This window comes from Bombus affinis, chromosome 18 (assembly GCF_024516045.1).
Source record: "Bombus affinis isolate iyBomAffi1 chromosome 18, iyBomAffi1.2, whole genome shotgun sequence".
In the NCBI taxonomy this organism is placed as follows: Eukaryota; Metazoa; Arthropoda; class Insecta; order Hymenoptera; family Apidae; genus Bombus; species Bombus affinis.
The window spans coordinates 4,784,602-4,806,852 of NC_066361.1; the positions used below are offsets into that span (position 1 = coordinate 4,784,602).

Sequence of the window (22,251 nt, forward strand, 5' to 3'; positions counted from 1 at the left end):
TAAAAATATGTAATCTGTACCCAAATATTTGTAAAAAATTAATTTGTATATTTGAATAGTTTACCTATTGCGTCACCAGAGAGCGCAGCATCTGGATAAATATCGTTACACGTGCAACTGGGGCTATATCGTGTGTGTGTGTATATATATTCAATGGTTTGTAATTTCTTCTAAAAGAAAGTGTGTGTAGTGCATATTTTGTTAATAATAAATAATAATTAGTAATTTGAATTAAATAAAACTTCATTTATCAATTTTTTGACAGATATACGAATATAGAATTTATACGGCTATTGGAATGTGAATCTTTATTAAAAGTTTGGTGTAGTATCACATTAATTATATGGAGTTTCCCCGCGTAGTATTATTTTGAAAATAAACTGCTTGTGATCGAGCAATAACCTGTCGAAATTTAAAAATTTGTTATTTCTTTATGTACTCTTGTCTGTATTGTGCGGAGAAAGATATTAATCGAGTTATTGAAATGGAATGTTTCATTTATATTATCATGCATTAATATCACGATTTCTCATTCTGTCGATCGTTTTCATTGTAAGAATGACTTATATGTACATTGTACATACGTAATACAAGTGTTTTTCAAATATGTATATATAAAGAAAGTTCATATGATACTTTTAATTTTAATGTATATTTTATCTACATATATGCATCTGAAGTTACGTCTTTAGAAAAAAATTAATTTGTACGTATTGCACTGGTTTTATTTTACATACAACTTATTTACTACAACAATGACAATGACAATTAAAAATTTGCCCTTTTTGACTTATTGATGTAAGAAGAATGATTCCCACTTATATAAAATGTTCAAACTTATTTTTTTAAGTACGTCATTGTATAGTAAATAAACAATATATTTATTGTATTAAATATATTGAAATCATATATATTTTTTGTATTAGTTATGTAAAAAATATCATATTAATCTCTTATATGTTATACATTCTAAATCTATTTATTAAATTTTATAGCAAACACCATGTCAAAGCGCAATAAACCATCTAAACATAGAATTTGCTGCTTCTGTAGATTATCAGAGAATAATGAATTGGAATTTGGAAAATTTTATGAAGATGGTGAAATTATTACACATTATTATTGTTTGGTACATGATTTTATAAGTATCATATTTTAAATAGTTTTAATATCATGATAGATATTTAATATTTCAACACAATATCCTCTTATAGCTTTTATCATCAAACATGCAACAGAGAGGAAAGGATGATGAAGGTATTTTAGGATTTTTGAAAACAGATATAAAGAAGGAAATTAGCAGGGGCAAAAGATTGGTAAGTATTCATATATAAACAAAAAAAGGAAATATATAGTTGAAAATTATAATATGATTTTAATTTAAAGGTATGTTCATACTGCAAAAAAGCTGGTGCTACTTTGGGATGTTGTAATGTAAAATGTAAAAAAATATTTCATTATCCTTGTGGGCTAAGGGCTGGAACCCTAAATCAATTTTTTGATGAATTTAGGTACATTATGTTTATATTGACTTTATAATTTTGGCCTTTTTAAAAAAATGAATATATTGTATTTTAGATCATATTGTATAAAGCATAGACCAAAACAGAAAATAGATGCTCGAGTCAAAATTGAATTGTCAAAAACCAATAAAGTAGTATGTTGTATATGTTATGATGAAGTAGATCCTTATGATACAGTTGGTACAATGTGGGCTCCATGTTGCAAAAAAAATGCATGGTTTCATAGAAAATGTGTTCAGGTAAAATAACAGTTTATTTAAAAATATTTGAATTTTTAAGTATATAAAAATATATATTAGTTTCTGAAAAAATTGTTTTAGCAACTGGCTATGAGTGCTGGATATTTTTTTAAGTGTCCTTTATGCAATAATAAAAATTTATTTCAAAAGGCAATGTCAGAATTTGGTATTTTTATTCCAAGTCAGTAAGTAAAAAATAAAGTTTGTTTGTGTACTTTGTAATAAAATGCCAAATCAGAAGAGATTTTCATTTTAATGGTTTTGCTTTAGAGATGCTTCTTGGGAACTTGTACCCAATGCATTTGAAGAACTTTTATATAGACATGATCAATGTAATGCTCCAATATGCTTATGTCCTAAAGGCAGAAAATATACAAGTTCTAACGCGTAAGTAAAGAAAAATTTTATTTATTACATATTAATGTGACTAAAGATTTTAATTTCTCATTTTTTATATGTTGTAATTGTGATTTGGCAGGAAATGGGAATTAGCTCTTTGTCGAACTTGTGGTTCACAAGGAACTCACATGGCTTGTGGACAGCTTAAATGGGCTAATCCTGTTTGGGAATGTAGAGAGTGTATTTCTATTCTAGGTAAACAATTAAGAACTTTTTAATTAAAGTTTTTGAAGAAATGATCTTTTACCTAATCTTGATTTATTCTTTTACATAGGCAAATCTAAGGCGACTGCTAGTTCAAGCACAACAAAAGATACATTACAGTATGTATTAGTCTGTTTCTAGGTATTAAATTTAAGTATCACTGCTTAATAAATATATGAATTATTAGTATATTATTTATAAATTTAAATTATTACATACATTATATTTAGTATATATATAGGGTGGTTGGTAACTGGTGGTACAAGCAGAAAGGGGGTGATTCTACGCGAAAAAAGAAGTCGAAAATATAGAATAAATATTTTTCGTTTGAGGCTTTGTTTTCGAGAAAATTGACTTTGAATTTTCGCTCGGTACGCGTGCACTTTATCACATCTCATTATAACGGATCTCACTGTAGATCGTTGTCTCGATGGATATTATCGCAGTTTAAGTTTGTTTTTGCCGTAACGGAAAATTAGAAATACATAATGAAATAATATGAAGTAATCATAAAGTCTATTATTACAAAAATTGCTGAAAATGTTACCCATTCTGCCGAACACATACTTCTGCTCTTTTAATTAAATTTCTATGAACACTTTCTAACACATTGGAAGTGTTTATCAATATAACGTCAATCGAAAATTCAAAGTTGATTTTCTCGAAAATAAAGCCTCAAATGAAAAATTTTTATTCTATATTTTCGACTTCTTTTTTCGCGTAGAATCATCCCCTTTCCGCTTGTTCCACCAGTTACCAACCACCCTGTATAATATATATTATTACATACATAATTATTTCTCCAGGAATGTTTCTGATTTCGAAGATTCTGACAGTGATATTTCTGTTGGTAAAGACTCACCTATACCATTTGCATCAAGTTCACCCCTTATAAGTTCTGCATCACAATCACCAATAGTTAAACAACGTCCTGGTCCTCGAAGTTTTAAATTAAGGCAGCTTAAACTAATTGAAGAAATGCAAAAGTTAGTATTAAAATAATATAAGGTATTAAAAGCATAAATTTCTAAATACGTTAAATTTAATATTAAAAACTATTTTAATATTCAATAGCAATAATAAGTATCGAACCAATGAAAATATAAATACCATGTTGGATCCAACGAATGTGGAAAAGCACAGCCTGCAGTCTACAAGTACTAAGGAAAGTTTTATGAGTGTGTCAAGTTCAGTAACAGCTTCAATGTTTCATAATTATGAAGATAGTTCCAATTCTTCAATTTGGCATTCCAAATCACAACTGGACAAACAAGTTGATATTATTACACTCGATAGCGATGATGACATTATAGAGGCAAATATTAAAACTTATAAACACGAATTAACTGAGAATATAAATTATTTCAATATTAAAAATATAAATTAAATAATCATTTATAAAATACAATTTACACAGATGTTCGTATATATTTTACAGGCCAGTAATTTTATCTCATTAAATAACGTGTTTATTGAAGCTAATGAAAGTGAAAATTGTTTATCTTCGTTTAAAAGAAATAAAGTCGAATCTAATAAAAGTAATACTATATATGATTCTAGTCTATTAAAAATAGAAAAATTATTACAAGAAAACAATCAAAATCAAACAGATACTAATAATTCCTTGATAAGTAATTTAAATGTAACTGAATTTGATAATTTAAAGAAATTCAGTCCGCAGAATAAAACAAATTTTAATATTTTGGATAATGTAATACAATTAAACGATGAAAATGAACACAATTGTACTGATTTTACTTCAAATATCAAAATTACAAATGTAGTTTCATTGGCACCCAAAGAATTTGAGAATCTATCATCTATTGAACTAGAACAAAAGATCAATAATTCAACAACACAAAATAGAGATGGATCAATAAGTAATAATTCACTGCTACAACCTTCATGTTATCACAATAATATTTTGAAATTAAATTTAAAAAGAAAACGTGATAAAAGTATATCGTTCCCAATAGCTTCATGCATAAGTGAAACTAAAAAGTTGCGGAAAACTAATAGTGTAATGGAAGAAACATCACGAGCATCACATATACCTTTACATGCTTTTACATATGCTGCATCCAATAAAAATAATCTAAAAGTTAGTAATCATAATGAGGATAGCACTTCGATAGATGAATTTCATTTGCAAGACAAAAAACAACATATTCAAATTAAACAAAATTGTAATAAGAGTCAAGATATTCCACATACATCTAGTGCAAAATGTTCATTAAAAATGAATGCATCAAATAATATATTCACTAATAATACTGATACAAACAAAGAAAAATTTCACATGTCTGTAGATACTGTAAATGAAATGAATAAAATATCTAAAAATATTAAAGTTAATAATAACATAAAAGATGTAAGTAAAATATCTTTTAAATTGCATATTTTCTATAAAAAAGATGTATAATAAAATAACTGTGTTTATATATTGTACAATATATTTCATGTTAACATTATTTATCAAAGAATATTTTTATTTAAAAATAGTGTGATGAGGATGGAGGTATCAGCCCTGTTGTTGAATCAAGTAACAGAAGTTTCACAAATGATACAAGAATTAATTGCATTGAAAAATCTATTACATTAGACCATTCAAAACCAAAAAGATCACAAATAGCCGAACAATGGAAACCTCAGAACGATGTTGAAATGTAAGTATTATATATCTCTATTAATATTTTTACATTATAACAATTTTCCGAAATTAAATTTTACATATTTATACTTCCAAATGAATAAAATGTTTGGTAAGTAATATCACTGCACTTGTACATAAAATATTGTGATATTTCATGAATTATAGGCTTATTCTAAAACAACACAGGACATCAAATAATAAATTTCGCAATATGTATTGGCAAGGGAAATGTGAATCCACAGACAGTAATTATTCTCAATTAATACCAGAATATGTGTGTTTACGTGATCTTAAGTTTCGTGTATCTAATATAAATAATCTGCAGGTGAATATATTTTAATTATTATCTGTTTACTATATAGTTAAAAATATGTAGGAACTTTATGGATTACCTACGTGATTATAATTATTTTTGCATAGATGATCTTATATGATAAATATTCTGTAAATATTAATATGGATTGTGTAACTACTACAAGGAAGAACACTACATTTGATGTACCAATAAAAAAGGTTGCTCCACAATGTATTTTTAAAACACAAAATGATACTTCACTAAATATTAGATCTGGAAATATTTATAGCAATAAAGACAAAAACACAAGCATATTTGTTAATGAATACTCTGAACATGATCAAGATGATATAAAGGAAAATCTGGATCCAGTAATAACAATTCCTTGCAAAAATACAAAAGATGATTTACTAATTAATGCAACATTAGTTACAAATAATCCAAATGTTTTTACAAATAACAATAATCAAAGTGAGAATAAAACAGTTGAGCATAACGATGGAGGACGAAATCATGAAACTATTAGATTAGGTGACGACACTAAAAATAACTTCGATGCTATTACAAGTTGTAACCATAATTATGGTAAAAGTATTAATGATGTAGAACAAAATATACAAAATTTAAACTTTGATGATATTATAGACAGAACATATAAAATACACAATATGAAGAAAGGTTTGAAAACAGATTTTAAAGTAAGTATTGATTTAAAGAAGATTAAATGTTTTGTCGATAATAATCCAGACTTGTTCTCAAGATATAAAAAAGAGGATAGTAAAAGGTGCATTCAACAAGCAAATTTTTTAAAAGAACAAAATAATATACAAACAAATTTTAACTCATCAGAACATGTAAAAAATTCAAGCATAGATGAATCAAAACACGATGAAAATTTTACATTATCTACGTCTAAATATGTAATAAAAGAATTGACAAGTCACAACACTGAAACTGAAAAAGATTGAAGATTTCATTACTGAAATGAAATCGTTACAATAAACAATACATATTGGTATTTTGACCAATAGTTAGAAATGTGATTTAAGAAGTACTAGTAAGAAATTGTTTAAAATAATATATTTTCGATGTTGTAATATAAATATGTACATAGAAAACTCTTATTTTAAAACTTAAAAAGGTATTTATTTACAAAATGTTAAAAGCACATTCATACATGCTACATTCATTAATAATGTAATTTCATAAAATAAATATATCACTTTTATATGCAACATTTAAAAATTTAAGGATAATACAAGAATAATTTGTAAATTTTGTAAAATTACATACAAAATGTATCAAGGTGGGTAATATATGTAACTGGACAGAAGATGAGTTTATAAACAAAGGCAAATTGAAAAAAAGGATAACATCCTTTTATTTCAGATTTTTTTCTACAAAAAGTCGAGTTTGAAAATTTAGACTACTCAGCTCATTCCCGATCAAATTGATTGTATCTGTCAATGACTATTATTTCAAATTTGAAGTACCGAAAAAGAAGCTTCAAACGAAAAGTTTTATTTTACACTTTTGATTTACCTTTATTTGTAGAATAACTTCTTACCCGCTTGTACCACCCTTATTCAATTGAAAGTTAGCTACGTCCATACGTAATAGAAAAATTTTCAAATATGATTTTTTTCAAAATAAAATCTCAACCAAGAATCTTCATCTTACTCGACTTACTTTTGTATATAAAATAACTTCTTGCTTGATTATCATCTCTCCTGATATATTCTACAAGATGTTAAATATATACATATTTGAAAAAATACTATTGTTTTGTTTCAATTATGAATTAAAGGTACTGTACATATATACTGGTAAATACATTTCAATTCTGTATACAATACATTACTTTAGCTTCTAATGTATTTGCAATAAGTATTATTTATACTTATAAATTTATAATATTTAAATAATTTTTATAATTAAATTTTATAGTTTATTTATGAAATGCTTTCAAAACCTAAATGGATGTCTTCTCCTTTATTATTCCTAGTTGTATATGTGCCTTACTATATTTCATATCATTTTAAAATTTGTTATAGTTTATTTTGTTTTAAGTAATATAACAGACAATTTTTTCCAACAGTTTGTTTACATTCGTCTACAATTTAACTATAAATAAGAATACATAAAATTAAGTAAAATTTAGTTAAATAGAGGTTTAAGCAATATAAGCAATATAATAAATTTTAGATACAATTACAACAATTGTAAGCAAATACAATGATAAATAAAATAATGATAAAATGAAGTTGATTATTTCAAATTTGAAATAGTATTAGGTCGTTTGAATAGTTTCTTTCGTTTTATAAGGAAATAATGGATGCACAACATTTTCCATTTTATATTATTTTATCAAACTATGTATGATCCATTTTGTTCTATCAAAAAAAAAATCACAACGTTCGACAGATTAGCTTTCATGTTTGTATAAAGATGCGTCGTTGTAAAAGATGTGTCTGTAAAAGAAAGACACTTTTAGGACAACCTAATACAAATATCAATTCATATGGATAAGTATTATAATACTACTATTACAGTTATATGTAGAAAAACTGTTGTTTAAAGAAATTTTTATTGTAATAATTGTCTCATTTTTGTATACATATTACATTACTTTAATAGCTACGGCCGAAAAGTGTATAAAACTGCGGTTTGTTCTGACAATCGGGGTGGATACATGTTTGTTTATCAAAAGATGCTGATGAAGGTGGTTGATCAAATGGTATGCACAGACTTTTTGCACCCATTGATAATGTTCCAATTTCTCCTCCCGTATCCTCTCTATAAAAAGAAATAAAATGTATCCACTTTATATTCTACAGACAATCATAGAAAAGATTTTAACCATATTTACCGTGCACTGTCGCGTTTAATTTTATCTTCACAAGATGATTCTCCACAAAATGGTGATAATAATATGTTTTTTTCATTGAGATAAGAACAAAATTCATTCCAATTATCCGCACGCTTAATATGCTCGTTTAAGTTTTTTTTTGCTCTGTTAGGGAAAAAGTCCATTTATAAAATAATAGTATTTACAATATTATACAAAGATTTTATTTTCTAATAGCTTACTTAGAAAGCATATCTGCTTGTATATTGGTCAGTAATGTATGCAAAGCCGTGACTACGTCAGGTCTTTTTGCAAATACTCTTTCAGAATTATCTCTACGTACAAAAGTGACCTGATTTTTGTTTAAGTCTTTAGGGCCTACTTCTATTCTTACGGGTACACCTTTTAATTCCCAATGATTAAATTTCCAACCTGGTGTGCGATTACTCCGATAATCTGCTTTAACTCTAAGCGAATCTTTCGAAAGTTCACCTAATAATTTATTACATTCAGAGAACAATAATTCTCTTTGTTGAGGCGTTGTACTTGCTGTAATACCGCAAGGAACTATAATGGCTTGAATACAAGCTACATTTGGTGGTAATACTAAACCTTTATCATCTCCATGGACCTACAAATGAAGTATGAAATTATTTCCATGAAAAATATTCTTCTATTAAAGCAAAGATATATATACCATTATCATAACTCCAATCGTGCGAGTCGTTAGGCCCCATGAATTTTGATAGACAAATGTTTTTTCATTCCCTTCTACGGCATTCTCTACTTGAATATTAAACATTTTAGAAAAATTTTGTCCAAGATGATGACTTGTCGCTCCTTGTATTGCACGGCCACTTGTTGAAATAAAAGCTTCAACGGTGGTAGTGTAGTCACCACCAGCAAATTTCTCTTTTTCCGTTTTACGGCCTTTAACAACAGGTATTGCTAACAAGTCTTCATACACTCTTGCATATAGATCTAAAATGATCATGACTTCTTCATCAGCCTCAGCTTTAGTAGCAAAAGCAGAATGACCTTCTTGCCACAAAAATTCTCTTGTACGTAAAAAAGGTTTAGGATCTTTAAATTCCCATCTCTGTGATAAAGGAACATTTGATTACAATAACATTTTAAATAAAAAAGTAATTATTTTATTCGTAATAACTAATAATTTACATATGTATTTGATACTTACTACAACATTATTCCATTGATTAAGTTTTAAAGGAAGTTCAGTATCAGATTTTAACCATTTGGCATAAGCAGGATACATTACAGTCTCTGATGTTGGTCTTATAGCAATAGGTTCTGCTAAGTCTGATTCTCCACATTTTGTTACCCATGCAACTTCAGGAGCAAAATCTGCTATGTGCTTTTTTTCTTTTTCTAATACTGTTCGTGTAACGAACATAGGAAAATAACATTCTTGTACACCCATTTGTGTTATTTCTTTGTCAATGTATTCTTTTATCATTTTCCACACAGCAAAACTCCACGGGCGGTAAACATAACAGCCGGATACATCGTAATATTCAATCATACCACTTTTAGTAATAATTTGAGAATACCACTCAAAGAAATTTTCTTCTTTTCTTGCCTCTAATCCTAATCTTGTTTTACCTATATCTACATCTTTCATGCCTTCATTTTTACTTATTTCTTTATTAGATGTATTCTGATTTTCGCGTTTAGAAACATCTTTTTTCTTCTTAGACATATCAGGTATTGACTTCCATTCTTGTCCTGTTAATGCCTTATAATTATTTTTCAAATCTAATAGCATTTTTATTTCTTGATCAATAACACTTTTTTCTGCTTTTGAACTTTTTAATTGTCTTACTTTATCTCCTTGTTTTTGTATACTTTCTGATATTTTGTCAGCAGAATTTTCTTCTTTATTCGTTACATCAGTTGTTGGAATAGTAGATGGTTTCCAATCTTGACCAGTAACAGATTTGTAATCTGACTTCAAAGCCAAAAGTTTTTTTACCTCTTCATCAATAACACTTTTTTCTGCTTTCGAACTTTTTAATTGTCTTACTTTATCTCCTTGTTTTTGTATACTTTCTGATATTTTGTCAGCAGAATTTTCTTCTTTATTCGTTACAGCAGTTGTTGGAATAGTAGATGGTTTCCAATCTTGACCAGTAACAGATTTGTAATCTGACTTCAAAGCCAAAAGTTTTTTTACCTCTTCATCAATAACACTTTTTTCTGCTTTCGAACTTTTTAATTGTCTTACTTTATCTCCTTGTTTTTGTATACTTTCTGATATTTTGTCAGCAGAATTTTCTTCTTTATTCGTTACATCAGTTGTTGGAATAGTAGATGGTTTCCAATCTTGACCAGTAACAGATTTGTAATCTGACTTCAAAGCCAAAAGTTTTTTTACCTCTTCATCAATAACACTTTTTTCTGCTTTCGAACTTTTTAATTGTCTTACTTTATCTCCTTGTTTTTGTATACTTTCTGATATTTTGTCAACAGAATTTTCTTCTTTATTCGTTACATTAGTTGTTGGAATAGTAGATGGTTTCCAATCTTGACCAGTAACAGATTTGTAATCTGACTTCAAAGCCAAAAGCTTTTTTACCTCTTCATCAATAACACTTTTTTCTGCTTTCGAACTTTTTAATTGTCTTACTTTATCTCCTTGTTTTTGAATTTCATTATATAATCTTACAGCATGCGATTCTGTTAATATATCTTTTGTTATATTTTGATTTTTGATTCCAGTCCACTCATTACCAGTTTTATTTTTATATTTTGTTTTTAAATTCGAAAGTTGCTGCATTTCTTGATTTATCTTCAATTGTAATTCTTTAATTCTGCTTTCTTGTTGTATAATATTTTCAGATAATTTATTTTCATCGGATATCATTTGCGATTTATTTAATGTTGTACCTGGTGTCCCAATTTCTTCTAATTGTACAACAATTTTTTTGTTATTTAAGTTCGCATCTAGTTTTTGTTTCTAAAATGATAACAATAAGAAAAAGAATTTACATAAATGTAAATTGTATTACATGTACATTATTAACTTATAATTGTAGAAACAAAATGATACATACATTTTTTTGAGAAATTTTTTTAACAGATTCTGGTGTACTACCAGTAGGTATGGATTTTGTTATATTTGTAGTATGACCATCTGGAATATGAAATAATATTAAAGGCTGTTCTCTAGAAGAAAATGGGCTAACAGGAGCATAAGATACATCGCATCTAAAAAATCCTTTTCTTTGTAATTGAATTATTTCTCCTTTTTCCACATGTTTTAATGCTACTTCTCCAAGCATTTGTATCTCTGTCTGAAATATTTACTACATATATTTTTGTTCTGTTCCTTAAATTTATAATTAGTAAAAACAATAAAAACTCACTCTTGTATTTTTTGCAATGAAATCTTTGTAATCATCATCCTTTCCCAATATTGACTTACTTATAATATGATCAAAATAAACAGCGTAGCATGGAATTAGATTAACTTTACTAACATCATGATTTTTATCAGACGGTATCGATAACCATGTAATTTTTAATGTATTTTTATAATCTTTGTTTTCTAAATTTAATTGTGCTACAACTCGTTTAATAACATCATTCTCTCTTTCAATTTTTTTTATTAAAATGTTACCCCAATTAATGAAGGTAGCATTTTGACCTTCAGTTAGGAAATTTGCATCATCTCTTTCTATATATACCTGTGATCCTACTAATACTTGTTTAGTGCCTTTTGATATATCTTTTGGATGATTTTGAACGGTTAACCATTCTTCCTTCGCATCATCTATATGCACTGGTACAATTTTATTATATTCCAAAGCAGTATATCTAAAAATTGATATTATGTGAATTAGCTTTGTGAATATTTTTTATAAAAACATTTTTTGTGTAGTATACCTAGTAGCAACTGGATCAATAACTTTTTTGTTAAATGCCCATATTTTATCCCATTCCATGAAAACGACAGATTTTGAACTACCTTGAGCAATAATAAACTGTTTCAATCCTTCAACTGTCATCCCTCTTCTCAGAATACCCCTTACTGTTGGAAAACGTGGATCATCCCAACCATCAACTAAACCTTGATCAACGAACCAAGTTAATTTTCTTTTTGATAAAACTGTGTGCGTCATATTCAAACGTGAATATTCCCATATATAAGGACGTCTCAATCCCAGGGCATCAATTATCCAATAAAATTGAACGTCTCTGTCATGATATTCTGTTGTACGTAAAGTATGAGTAACGTTTTCAACAGCATCGACAATAGGACAAGCAAAATCATATATTGGGTAAACCCTATAGGAAAAATTGTTATTGAATTAAATATACAGAAAATGAAGCATTTGTTAAGTTCTTTAGATTTTTAATATTCATACATACTTATATTTTGTACCAGTACGAGGATGTGGTTCTGGTTTGCATCTATAAATTGTTGGATCTCGTAAACATCCATTTGTAGATTGATAATCAATTTTTGCTCTAACACAACATTCCTGACCTTTAACTGTACCCTGCTGCATCTCATTCCATAATTCAAGATTCTGTTCAATAGCTAAGAATATGAATATAATGATGTTCTTAATAACTTTTCTTCCTTTAGATTATTTTGAAAACATTGTGCTATTTTTATTTTAATTTTTAATGTTTTATACTTACAATTATTTCTGTTTGATGACATCAATTTCTGATCACGCTGTTCTTTCATTATATCAGCTGGTGTATTATCTACATATGCCTTACCATCTTTTATCAGTTTAGTACAGTACTCCAACATTAAGTCAAAGTAATCAGAAGAATGAGTAAATCGATCTGGTTTAATTTGCAGTAACTCTAAATCTTCTAGAATAGCTTTTTCAAACTCTACATTCTCTTTTGCAGGATTGGTATCATCGAATCTCATAATGAATTGTCCTTGAAATGTTTGTGCATAATATTGATTTAGCAAGGCAGCCTTAGCATGACCAATATGTAAATAGCCACTTGCTTCTGGTGGGAAACGTACTATGACCTATTATAGAAATAAATAAATTTATACAATTTATGTACGTTATAAAATAAACAGTTTGTTATAAATATAAATTACTTACTTTACCCATTTCTGCTCCAGGCAAATCAATAAATTTACCTTCTTGCTTTCTTTGCCCTGTTTGTTTATTAATAGTTTTCTCAGATTGTACATTATTATGAAGAGATAATTTTGCATTCTCTTTAACTGAAAGTAATGCTTTTGTCACAGCTGATAATGAAAGCACCTGTTTATACCATCTGGTTATATTAATAAATTTTTTTTCGAACTGTGTCAAAAATTTCTTATCTACAAGAGTACAAAATACATGGATGTCAGCAATTGTTAATTTTTTGGAGACCAACCAAGTGTTTGTCATCAATATGTTATCTAAATAAGAGAGTGCATCTTCCTTTAATGGATAAAATTCAAGAGGTCCGATCGCAAATGATAACCAATGATCAACTTCAGTCTTTTCACGAGGATTGACACCACCTAAATTAAACATATAACAAAAGTAAGTAAAAAATAAAATCTATTTATATATTATAAAAGAAATAATACATATATGATATACACTTACCATAAAGATCTATACATGTAGTTCTAGCAAAATAGCGACTAACATCACTGCTTCTTTTTCCCAATACTTTATTTTGACTATCAGTTAGTTGTATATTTCCATCATCCTTCCAATCATTGCACCAAACTATTTCAACTTTTTCCTTATTTTGGGAATTGATTACCTCTAATACTATCAATGCATCTATATACATTACAAAACATCAATTGTCAAATTAACACAATTTTATTTTTAAAAAGCACATAATAGTATTACTTTATTAAACACTACACTAGGAAGATATTTTCTAACATTAAGTTAGATATTATTAAATAAAACACACTTTTTCACTAATATTATTTAAAAATAAAGAAAAAATAAGGCTTCATTTAGCGAACATTTTTGACATCTGTTTTCTACATTATTTTTCATGTATGTAGTTGAACTTACTATATTTAACAAAATTATGTTGTACAACATACCTGTTGGAGGATTTTTAGAATCAACTATAACTTTATAAGTCATTTTTATGTGTGGAAATTATGCTTAAATAAAAATTACATTCATAAATATATCCGCTTAGGTTAGAACCTCTCCACGTGTGCAATGGTGCCCACTTATGGTTAATTCTACACGATCTGTGTTCTATACTACTTTCTTTAAATTTATACATATACATATACACACAATCATAGTGTTCTCAGAAGTACATACCACAAATCACATATAAATCTAACGCGATAAATTGATCTCTTATGATGCAGTTAAAAATTGAATTTCATACGAAAATTATAGCATTTTTTACATATAAGTCATTTATCAATATAGATAGTATTAAGGTATAGAACTAAAACGTGTAATCTCAAATATGCGTTTATACTCTTCTAAACAGTAGATGCTAGTAAGAATTATTTCTTATTTGAAAATTATAATATCCTTTATACATAAATCATTTATCAATGTAAATAGTATTAAGCTATAGAACTAAAATGTGTAATTTCAAATATGTGCTCATATTATTCTAAACAATAGATAGAAATAAGGATTATTTTTTTATTCGAAAATATTATAAAGAAAATTAACGAAAGTAAATTGTATTTTTTCCTTAAAAATGTGTCAGATATTTAATTTCTTCTTTTTTTCTTTGTCATTTTACTTTAACTTCTTCTAAACAGCTATCTTCCTTCGTCTTTGATCGGATTAATAGTAACAGAATGTTGATCCTGTTTTTAATAATCTTTGGTAACAACTATATGGCACTAGATTTTTACGTATGTATGATGCGTGAATATGTATATAAAAGAATAGATTCATTGATTCGTTCAAAAATTCTCTACAATATTATCGTAGCTTTTAATAAATTTTCAGCAATATTCTCGATATTCTGATAATTTTTAAGTTGCTCATTAATTTGAATTTACGTAAGTACCCGATCCGACGTACAACAATATATAACAGGTAGAAGCATACGCAAAGGTGGGTCGGTCACCTGGAGATAACTGTAAAATGTCATCAACGAATGTGTGTCAGGCATGGATTTGATGCTGTTTGGTGACACTCATGGGATCTGTTGTCACAATAATTATGTTTCATCGATGTTAATTTGATCGGGGAATAAATAGCTACCTTGGTACAGAATCTTCCGTTGATTAATTTAAACGTGTACGTAAGATAATTCTTGTTTAAATAAAACATTTATATACTTCATTATTCAGAGTAGATATTTCACCTTTTTCTCATATGTTGTAAATTCATATGGTTGGAACATATTTTAAATTTAAAAGCTACTTGTTAAAAATAATTTAATGATATTAAATATTAATTAATGATTTCCTAAATGCCTTAATTCAATATGTGTTATTTGATGTCTGTTATATGATAATTTTTTAATCGTTTAAAATAAAAGAAAGATATATTTTACACATATACTTGATTTTTAATAGATATCATGAAAATATTTACAAATATTATATAAAAATGTGAAGATTGACATTAAGTATTGATTTGTATATTCTTATCTTAATTTATAATAGTTTATATGCATTTAATATTATATAATCCAAATGCATTCAGATATTAAAGATTAAGCAATTCACCTTTTTCTTACAGATAAAACAGTTAATATGGAGGGACCAGAAGTAACATTTTTATTCCAGTTTGGTTTAACTCGTGATACTGTTACAGTTGAAAGCAGCACATTGACTCTCAAGACACTTAAAGAATTTGCTTGTGACTTTATAAATACAAAGTGTCCAGAACATGGGTTAAATCATTTATTTGAGCGATTGCTTTTATTTAAACATGATTATAATTCCACTAATATCTTACAACTTATTACAAATGCCACTGAAGTTGTAGATGAAACATTAGTGGAAATTGTTCTGACTGGTAAATTTTGAATTTATATATCTTACTATGTATATAATGACAAATAAAATATGGAAATAGAGGAATTAAACAAAAATAATCATTTAATCTTTTCTAGCACAAGTGCCAAATGAAGAAATTCCCATTCGTCCCCATGCTTTAACTGTTCACTCATATAAAGTTCCAACATTTTGTGATTTTTGCGGAGAAATGTTATTTGGCCTTGTTCGACAAGGATTAAAATGTGAAGGTAAATGTCATATTTTATTATTACTATTTTATTTATCTGAAGTAATACAATTAATTAATATATTTTGTAGGTTGTGGAATGAATTATCATAAAAGATGTGTTATAAAAGTACCTAATAATTGCTCACATGATGCCAGTCAAAGACGGCGTAGTTCTGCAATGTTAAATGTACCAAGGTCTCCAAGTCAAGGATCTACTAGTAGTTTGACCAGCATTAGTGATGATAATCATAGTACAAATAATACACCGAATGCAAGTCAAAATAATAGTACTTTGGTAAGATTCTATCGATAATGCAATTTATAGCTTATATAATCAATTTATTGTTTATATTATTGCGTTTTATTGTATTATAAATTTAGACAATACCAAGTATAATGGCACCAAAACAGTCTCGCTCTCCTTCATTGGGAGGAAGACCAGTATGGGTTGAACGAGAACTTGCAACACGTATAAAAATTCCACATACATTTGTGGTACATACTTATACCAGACCAACTGTATGTGGATATTGTAAAAAATTATTACGAGGTTTATTTAAGCAAGGCCTACAGTGCAAAGATTGTCAATACAATGCACACAAGAAATGTATAGAAAAAATACCTAAAGACTGTACTGGAGAAAATCCACGTGACAATACAGGTTCCTTTTATTCGTATTTTATTGCTTAATTTTTTCATGAACATTATTTCAATAAAAATGTTTATTTAGGTAACGAATATCCCGATAGTGGTGTCGGTAGTGAGCCGGAAGGAAAATGTGACGGTAGAAACGAAGAAGGCGATGGTGATAGCGATGCTGAATCTCCTTCACCTCCTCAACATTCATCTTTTGTAATAGATGAAACAAAAGGATCTGACGAATACACTGTAAACATGCTTTTATGATAGAAAATATGTAACAGAAATATTTTTTTAAATGTCGTAGCTAATATTATTATTTCGTAAAATATTCAATAATAAATGTAATATTATTTTTATAGGACCAAGTTCCAAGCAATGATGATATTATTTACGATGAATTTCAAAAATCTAGACCATCAAGGTAAAGTATATTTTTTGTTCAGTACTATCTATGTATATATATATATGTAGACTTATGTTTTATTATGTAACTTACTAGTTGCAGTTCTACACCAAGCAATAATATTCCTTTAATGCGCATAGTGCAAAGTGTTAAACATACAAAACGGCGTGGTTCGAAAGTTTTAAAAGAGGGCTGGATGGTACACTTTACAAATCGTGATCCATTGGTAAATAATTAGCATATACAAATGTTCTTATATGTATACACATGTAAGAAAAAATTATTAAAGTTATATTTGAAAATATTCACAGCGGAAGAAACATTATTGGCGTCTTGATACAAAAGCTATAACATTATTTCAAAATGAAAATAGCTCCAAATATTATAAAGAAATTCCATTAGTTGAAATATTGTCTATTGAAACTGCTGAGACATCCCGTTCACGTATGTATTTAATACTATATCAACTTTGTTTTATTAAAATCGTATTTATAATATTAGTGATATAAAGAACATGAATTGTATTTTAGATACAATGCATTGCTTTGAGTTAAAAACTGCCAATATTGATTATTATGTTGGAGAAGATCCTTCATATGGAGATAACTGTAGCCAAGTTCCTCCACCAGAAAGTGGTATTGGAGCACATATAGCTAGGTCATGGGAAACTGGTATTAGACAAGCATTGATGCCTGTAACCATATCAGCCAGTACGTAATTTTTCCTTTTATTATATTTTATATTTAAAAAGTGCTTCTTTTATTTAATAGATGTACTTTCAATGTTTAGAAAAAGTATATCTATATAAGATATTCTGATTTTAGGTCAAGAAGAATCTACAGAACCTGAAGAAAATATCACTGATATGTCTCAATTATATGAGATTTTTCCAGATGAAGTTCTAGGTTCTGGACAATTTGGTACAGTGTATGGAGGTGTTCATCGTAAAAGTGGTCGAGCAGTTGCCATCAAAGTTATTGATAAATTACGTTTTCCTACAAAGCAAGAAGCACAACTTAAAAATGAGGTTGCTATTTTGCAGAATCTTTCGCATAGCGGAGTTGTTAATCTAGAACGGATGTTCGAAACTCCTGAGCGAATATTTGTAGTGATGGAAAAATTAAAAGGCGATATGCTAGAAATGATACTAAGTTCAGAACGTGGTCGTCTTAGCGAAAGAGTAACTAAATTCCTAATTACACAGATATTAATAGCATTAAAACATCTACATAGCAAGAATATAGTACATTGTGATTTAAAACCTGAAAACGTATTGTTAAGCAGCGATAGCGAATTTACACAAGTAAAACTATGTGATTTTGGTTTTGCAAGAATCATAGGAGAAAAAAGTTTCAGAAGAAGTGTTGTTGGTACCCCAGCCTATCTAGCACCAGAAGTTTTAAGAAACAAAGGTTATAATCGTTCTTTAGATATGTGGAGTGTTGGTGTAATTATTTACGTATCTTTAAGTGGCACATTTCCATTCAATGAAGAAGAAGATATTAATGAACAAATTCAAAATGCTGCTTTTATGTATCCACCTATTCCTTGGCAGGAAATTTCATCTGATGGTATGCAAATCACTGAAATAAGATAATAGTCATCTAACAATAAAAATTAATAAAACTTATCGTCTTTTTTAGCAATTGATTTAATTAATAATTTGTTACAAGTGAAACAAAGAAAACGTTATACTGTAGATAAGAGTTTACAACACGTATGGCTCCAGGTAAGCATTTTTATAATCTTAGATACTTGTTTTTAATGTTATAATATACAAGCTTATTATAAATTATATTTTTCTTAAGGATTATCAAACATGGTGTGATTTACGAGAATTAGAAACAAAAGTAGGATATCGCTATTTAACTCACGAAAGTGATGATGCCCGGTGGTCGGCATACAGTAATCAGCGTACATGACAGAACTCTCTGCCTACGTTAAACATCGAAACATTGCCAAATAACTTGTCTATACACAAAGGCTGGGCTCGTAGTGCCCGAGCTACGTTACGACGTTTCATTCGTGCCTGACTTGGATACATTCATGAAAGGGAGTACAACTATATTTCTTTTTAAATATCAGTAAACCGATATTAAATATAACTTTATTATATATCTTCCAAAACATTTTACGTAAAAGCTTATGTAAAAGGATAATTACATAGAAAATGACTTAGACTGCATCATGTAAGATAAAACATTCAAACATAGAGAAAACAACAGCAATGTTTTTATGAGAATTCTAGAGGAATTTTAATAATAAATTTGAACATGTTTCAATATTGTAAAGTACTGGATATGAAAATTTTCCATAGCTAGTAAAATATGAAAGATTCTCTAAAATATAATATATATAATGTTATCATAATATCTTAAACAATTATTTATCTTATGATAAGGTAAATAATTGTCTCATACAGTTTTATTAATGTAACACACTCAATACATAATACCATTTTACAAGTAATATATAAGTGCTAACTTCATAATATAAATATATTTTCCAGCTTAAAATAGAATGTTTTATAACTGCACAAAAGATGCTTAAAATAGAGTAATTAGATATGAAATAATACATAGCAGCATATATAAATTATAGAACACATGTATATTTCATATACATAAATCTTTTGACATTCTTTGAAGTATGATGGAGAGGAAGGAGAGAAAAAAAGAAAGAAAGATAGATAGATAGATAGATAGATAGATAGATAGAGAGAGATAGAGAGAGAGAGAGAGAGAGAGAGAGAGAGAGAGAGAGAGAGAGAGAGAGAGAGAGAGAGAGAGAGAGAGAGAGAGAGAGTGAGAGAATGAGTTAAGAATATTATTATATTACTTCTTAAGAACTCGTAGAATTTTTTATGGATTAAATTAATATACACGCGACGTTGTGCTACATATAATAAATTTACTAATTCGTATTTTTGCTTCAAAGCATCTAAATTTAGACATTAGAAGCTTTAACGTTTATAATTCGTATCAAACCTTTCGAGAACTAATATAAAAAAAACTAAAAATGATCAAGACATGCATAAAGTGATAAAAAGTAAGATTATTGCAAATGTAGTCTCCACTTTTGATCTTATACGTCTTATTAAAATTTGTATAGATCTTCTTCTCTATTAATCATAAAGAAAAGACATAATTTACAATTAAATAAGTACATTCCAAATAATTTGAAATTTATGATACATATTCTGAAACATTTTCTATATAATATTATAACTATAATTATTATTGTGATAAATTTCATACTAGAAAGTAGTGAACAAAATTTTTTAGAACCAGTCGATAATTAACATATACATAATAGAGAAAATTGTAAATTCCAAGTTTTTAATATATTTGTTATTTTATTTTATTAGTATACAAAGTTGTTTTATATTCTTCATTGTTTCATTGAAAGTAAAGTACATTCCAAATAGAAAGAGATCTAAATTATATACATACATCTTTTTCGTTTTCAAGTACTGTGTTCATTCTGTTTTTGTATCATACATGATCAACATAAAAAATGTATAATTTTTAAAAAGTAATCAATTCAAATAGATATAGATTTATCATAAATTTTAAATATTCATTTTGTAGTGGTATATTATTCATTACATTACCAATACAACAACTTTCTTTTTTATTATTCTTTATCATAATATTTCTGCAATTTTTCTAATTATTAATAACAATGTAGTAATAAAAAAAGCATGATGAAGAATTAGATAAGAAATCATCAAAAGAAGTCACGAAAGAAATAATTTTCTTTAACTCTAGAAATCAAATGTGAAGAAATGTAATCTCTTATTTCTTAGTCAAATATTTTGTGAAGACTGAGTTACTTTTGGATAAAAATATTTGAAATTTGTCTAAAAATGCTGTCTTTACTCGATGTTGCAGTAATATCTTAAATGAAATATTATTATATATAAATATTATATTTAAGCAAACCATTTTTTACAGTACTTTTATATTACATTTTATTATGATATAATATATAAATATTACTTTAATCATAGTTATCATTAGTTAATTAACAGAATCTCATATGTATAATTTATTTACAAAATACTTAATTATTTTATATTTCAAGTTATATTTTTCTATATTAATATGACATTAAATGCATTATTGTACATGATATATGGCCTATATTTCTGAAAATTTATTTAAAAATCACTTTAATTACACAATGAGTGGAATATGTTTATTGTTATGTCCATCTTTTTATTATAAAACATTTATTATAATTTTACTAAAATACTACATTGAAGTAGTCAATATTGAAATAATGAGTCTAAATCTAGATATAAACACAGCAGTTATTATAATCTTAATTACATACAAAGATTTGTGCAATATCAATAGATGTTGTTATACCTAAAACAATCTCTATATGATTTGTTAGATTGGTAATTTTTTCATACATAATATCATGTATTTATAATATGTTTCTAAATTAATTGTTTGTACATATTAAATCTATTTGAAATTTTTTATTACTTAAAGGATAAGTTTTATAAAAACATTAAATTTTATAATAACTAACAACTTGTATTTTGTTCAAGCTAAGTTTATAATATTATTTACAATTACATAATTAACAAACAAAAGTACTTAAAAGACAGCAACATTATAATAAATAGATTTTAAGAAAAATTAACAAATTTTCATAAAAAAGTATAAAATGTTGTCATTATTGTACTTACCATGATAATGAGAATAAATAAATTATTAATGGTAACAGATTTTTAATATTTTGTATATATTTTCTTTAAACAATTTTTTCAAACAAAATCTTTATATACGAGAATTTGTAAAAATACTTTAAAAAATTGATGTCATTACGTCGTAAATCTAATCTTTGTCCTCGTT

At 27.2% G+C, this 22,251-nt stretch overlaps 3 protein-coding genes across 6 annotated transcripts; 2 read left to right on the forward strand and 1 right to left on the reverse strand.

Moving 5' to 3' along the window:
• The first annotated feature begins 38 nt into the window (after window positions 1-38).
• LOC126926510 (putative uncharacterized protein DDB_G0282133) lies at window positions 39-6,992 on the forward strand. The gene is made up of 15 exons (XM_050742810.1): window positions 39-45; window positions 996-1,129; window positions 1,215-1,316; window positions 1,387-1,511; window positions 1,579-1,762; window positions 1,844-1,947; window positions 2,033-2,149; window positions 2,241-2,356; window positions 2,436-2,484; window positions 3,172-3,351; window positions 3,440-3,680; window positions 3,804-4,736; window positions 4,868-5,031; window positions 5,184-5,343; window positions 5,439-6,992. The coding sequence occupies exons 2-15, from the start codon at window positions 1,004-1,006 to the stop codon at window positions 6,279-6,281; spliced, it is 3,444 nt and encodes a 1,147-aa protein (XP_050598767.1). The 5' UTR covers window positions 39-45; window positions 996-1,003; the 3' UTR covers window positions 6,282-6,992.
• On the reverse strand, window positions 6,721-14,623 carry LOC126926508 (bifunctional glutamate/proline--tRNA ligase). Of its 2 annotated transcripts, XM_050742808.1 has the most exons (14): window positions 14,223-14,623; window positions 13,762-13,944; window positions 13,261-13,673; window positions 12,830-13,181; window positions 12,554-12,725; window positions 12,068-12,469; window positions 11,548-11,998; window positions 11,236-11,475; window positions 9,360-11,138; window positions 8,859-9,260; window positions 8,404-8,792; window positions 8,183-8,326; window positions 7,943-8,109; window positions 6,721-7,784 (listed from the first exon to the last, which is right to left on the reverse strand). In XM_050742808.1, the coding sequence occupies exons 1-13, from the start codon at window positions 14,263-14,265 to the stop codon at window positions 7,944-7,946; spliced, it is 5,136 nt and encodes a 1,711-aa protein (XP_050598765.1). In that variant the 5' UTR covers window positions 14,266-14,623; the 3' UTR covers window positions 6,721-7,784; window position 7,943. The 2 variants fall into 2 exon arrangements, with proteins under 2 accessions (XP_050598765.1, XP_050598763.1); XM_050742806.1 differs by lacking the exon at window positions 6,721-7,784 and having other exon boundaries at window positions 7,882-8,109.
• Window positions 14,624-14,915: 292 nt separating this feature from the next.
• Window positions 14,916-22,124, forward strand: LOC126926511 (serine/threonine-protein kinase D3). Of its 3 annotated transcripts, XM_050742812.1 has the most exons (14): window positions 14,916-15,011; window positions 15,109-15,402; window positions 15,850-16,128; window positions 16,226-16,357; window positions 16,428-16,633; window positions 16,720-16,999; window positions 17,069-17,226; window positions 17,340-17,401; window positions 17,480-17,609; window positions 17,695-17,827; window positions 17,914-18,093; window positions 18,208-18,954; window positions 19,027-19,112; window positions 19,192-22,124. In XM_050742812.1, the coding sequence occupies exons 3-14, from the start codon at window positions 15,864-15,866 to the stop codon at window positions 19,303-19,305; spliced, it is 2,493 nt and encodes an 830-aa protein (XP_050598769.1). In that variant the 5' UTR covers window positions 14,916-15,011; window positions 15,109-15,402; window positions 15,850-15,863; the 3' UTR covers window positions 19,306-22,124. The 3 variants fall into 3 exon arrangements, with proteins under 3 accessions (XP_050598769.1, XP_050598768.1, XP_050598770.1); XM_050742811.1 differs by lacking the exon at window positions 14,916-15,011 and having other exon boundaries at window positions 15,045-15,402; XM_050742813.1 differs by lacking the exon at window positions 14,916-15,011 and having other exon boundaries at window positions 15,045-15,402; window positions 17,486-17,609.
• Window positions 22,125-22,251: the final 127 nt, after the last annotated feature.

What these genes read in the sequence shown, in the direction of transcription:
- LOC126926508 (XM_050742808.1), bottom strand. Translation starts at nt 14,265, where the DNA reads ATGACTTATAAAGTTATAGTTGATTCTAAAAATCCTCCAACAG. An exon ending in CGTACTGGTACAAAATATAA is followed by an intron (nt 12,470 to 12,553) that starts GTATGTATGAAT and finishes TTTTTCCTATAG; the next exon opens with GGTTTACCCAATATATGATT. An exon ending in TCATTGCAAAAAATACAAGA is followed by an intron (nt 11,476 to 11,547) that starts GTGAGTTTTTAT and finishes TAAATATTTCAG; the next exon opens with ACAGAGATACAAATGCTTGG.
- LOC126926511 (XM_050742812.1), top strand. Translation starts at nt 15,864, where the DNA reads ATGGAGGGACCAGAAGTAACATTTTTATTCCAGTTTGGTTTAACTCGT. An exon ending in CAAAAATCTAGACCATCAAG is followed by an intron (nt 17,402 to 17,479) that starts GTAAAGTATATT and finishes GTAACTTACTAG; the next exon opens with TTGCAGTTCTACACCAAGCA. An exon ending in GCCTGTAACCATATCAGCCA is followed by an intron (nt 18,094 to 18,207) that starts GTACGTAATTTT and finishes TTCTGATTTTAG; the next exon opens with GTCAAGAAGAATCTACAGAA.
- LOC126926510 (XM_050742810.1), top strand. Translation starts at nt 1,004, where the DNA reads ATGTCAAAGCGCAATAAACCATCTAAACATAGAATTTGCTGCTTCTGT. An exon ending in TTCATAGAAAATGTGTTCAG is followed by an intron (nt 1,763 to 1,843) that starts GTAAAATAACAG and finishes AAATTGTTTTAG; the next exon opens with CAACTGGCTATGAGTGCTGG. An exon ending in GGTATTTTTATTCCAAGTCA is followed by an intron (nt 1,948 to 2,032) that starts GTAAGTAAAAAA and finishes GTTTTGCTTTAG; the next exon opens with AGATGCTTCTTGGGAACTTG.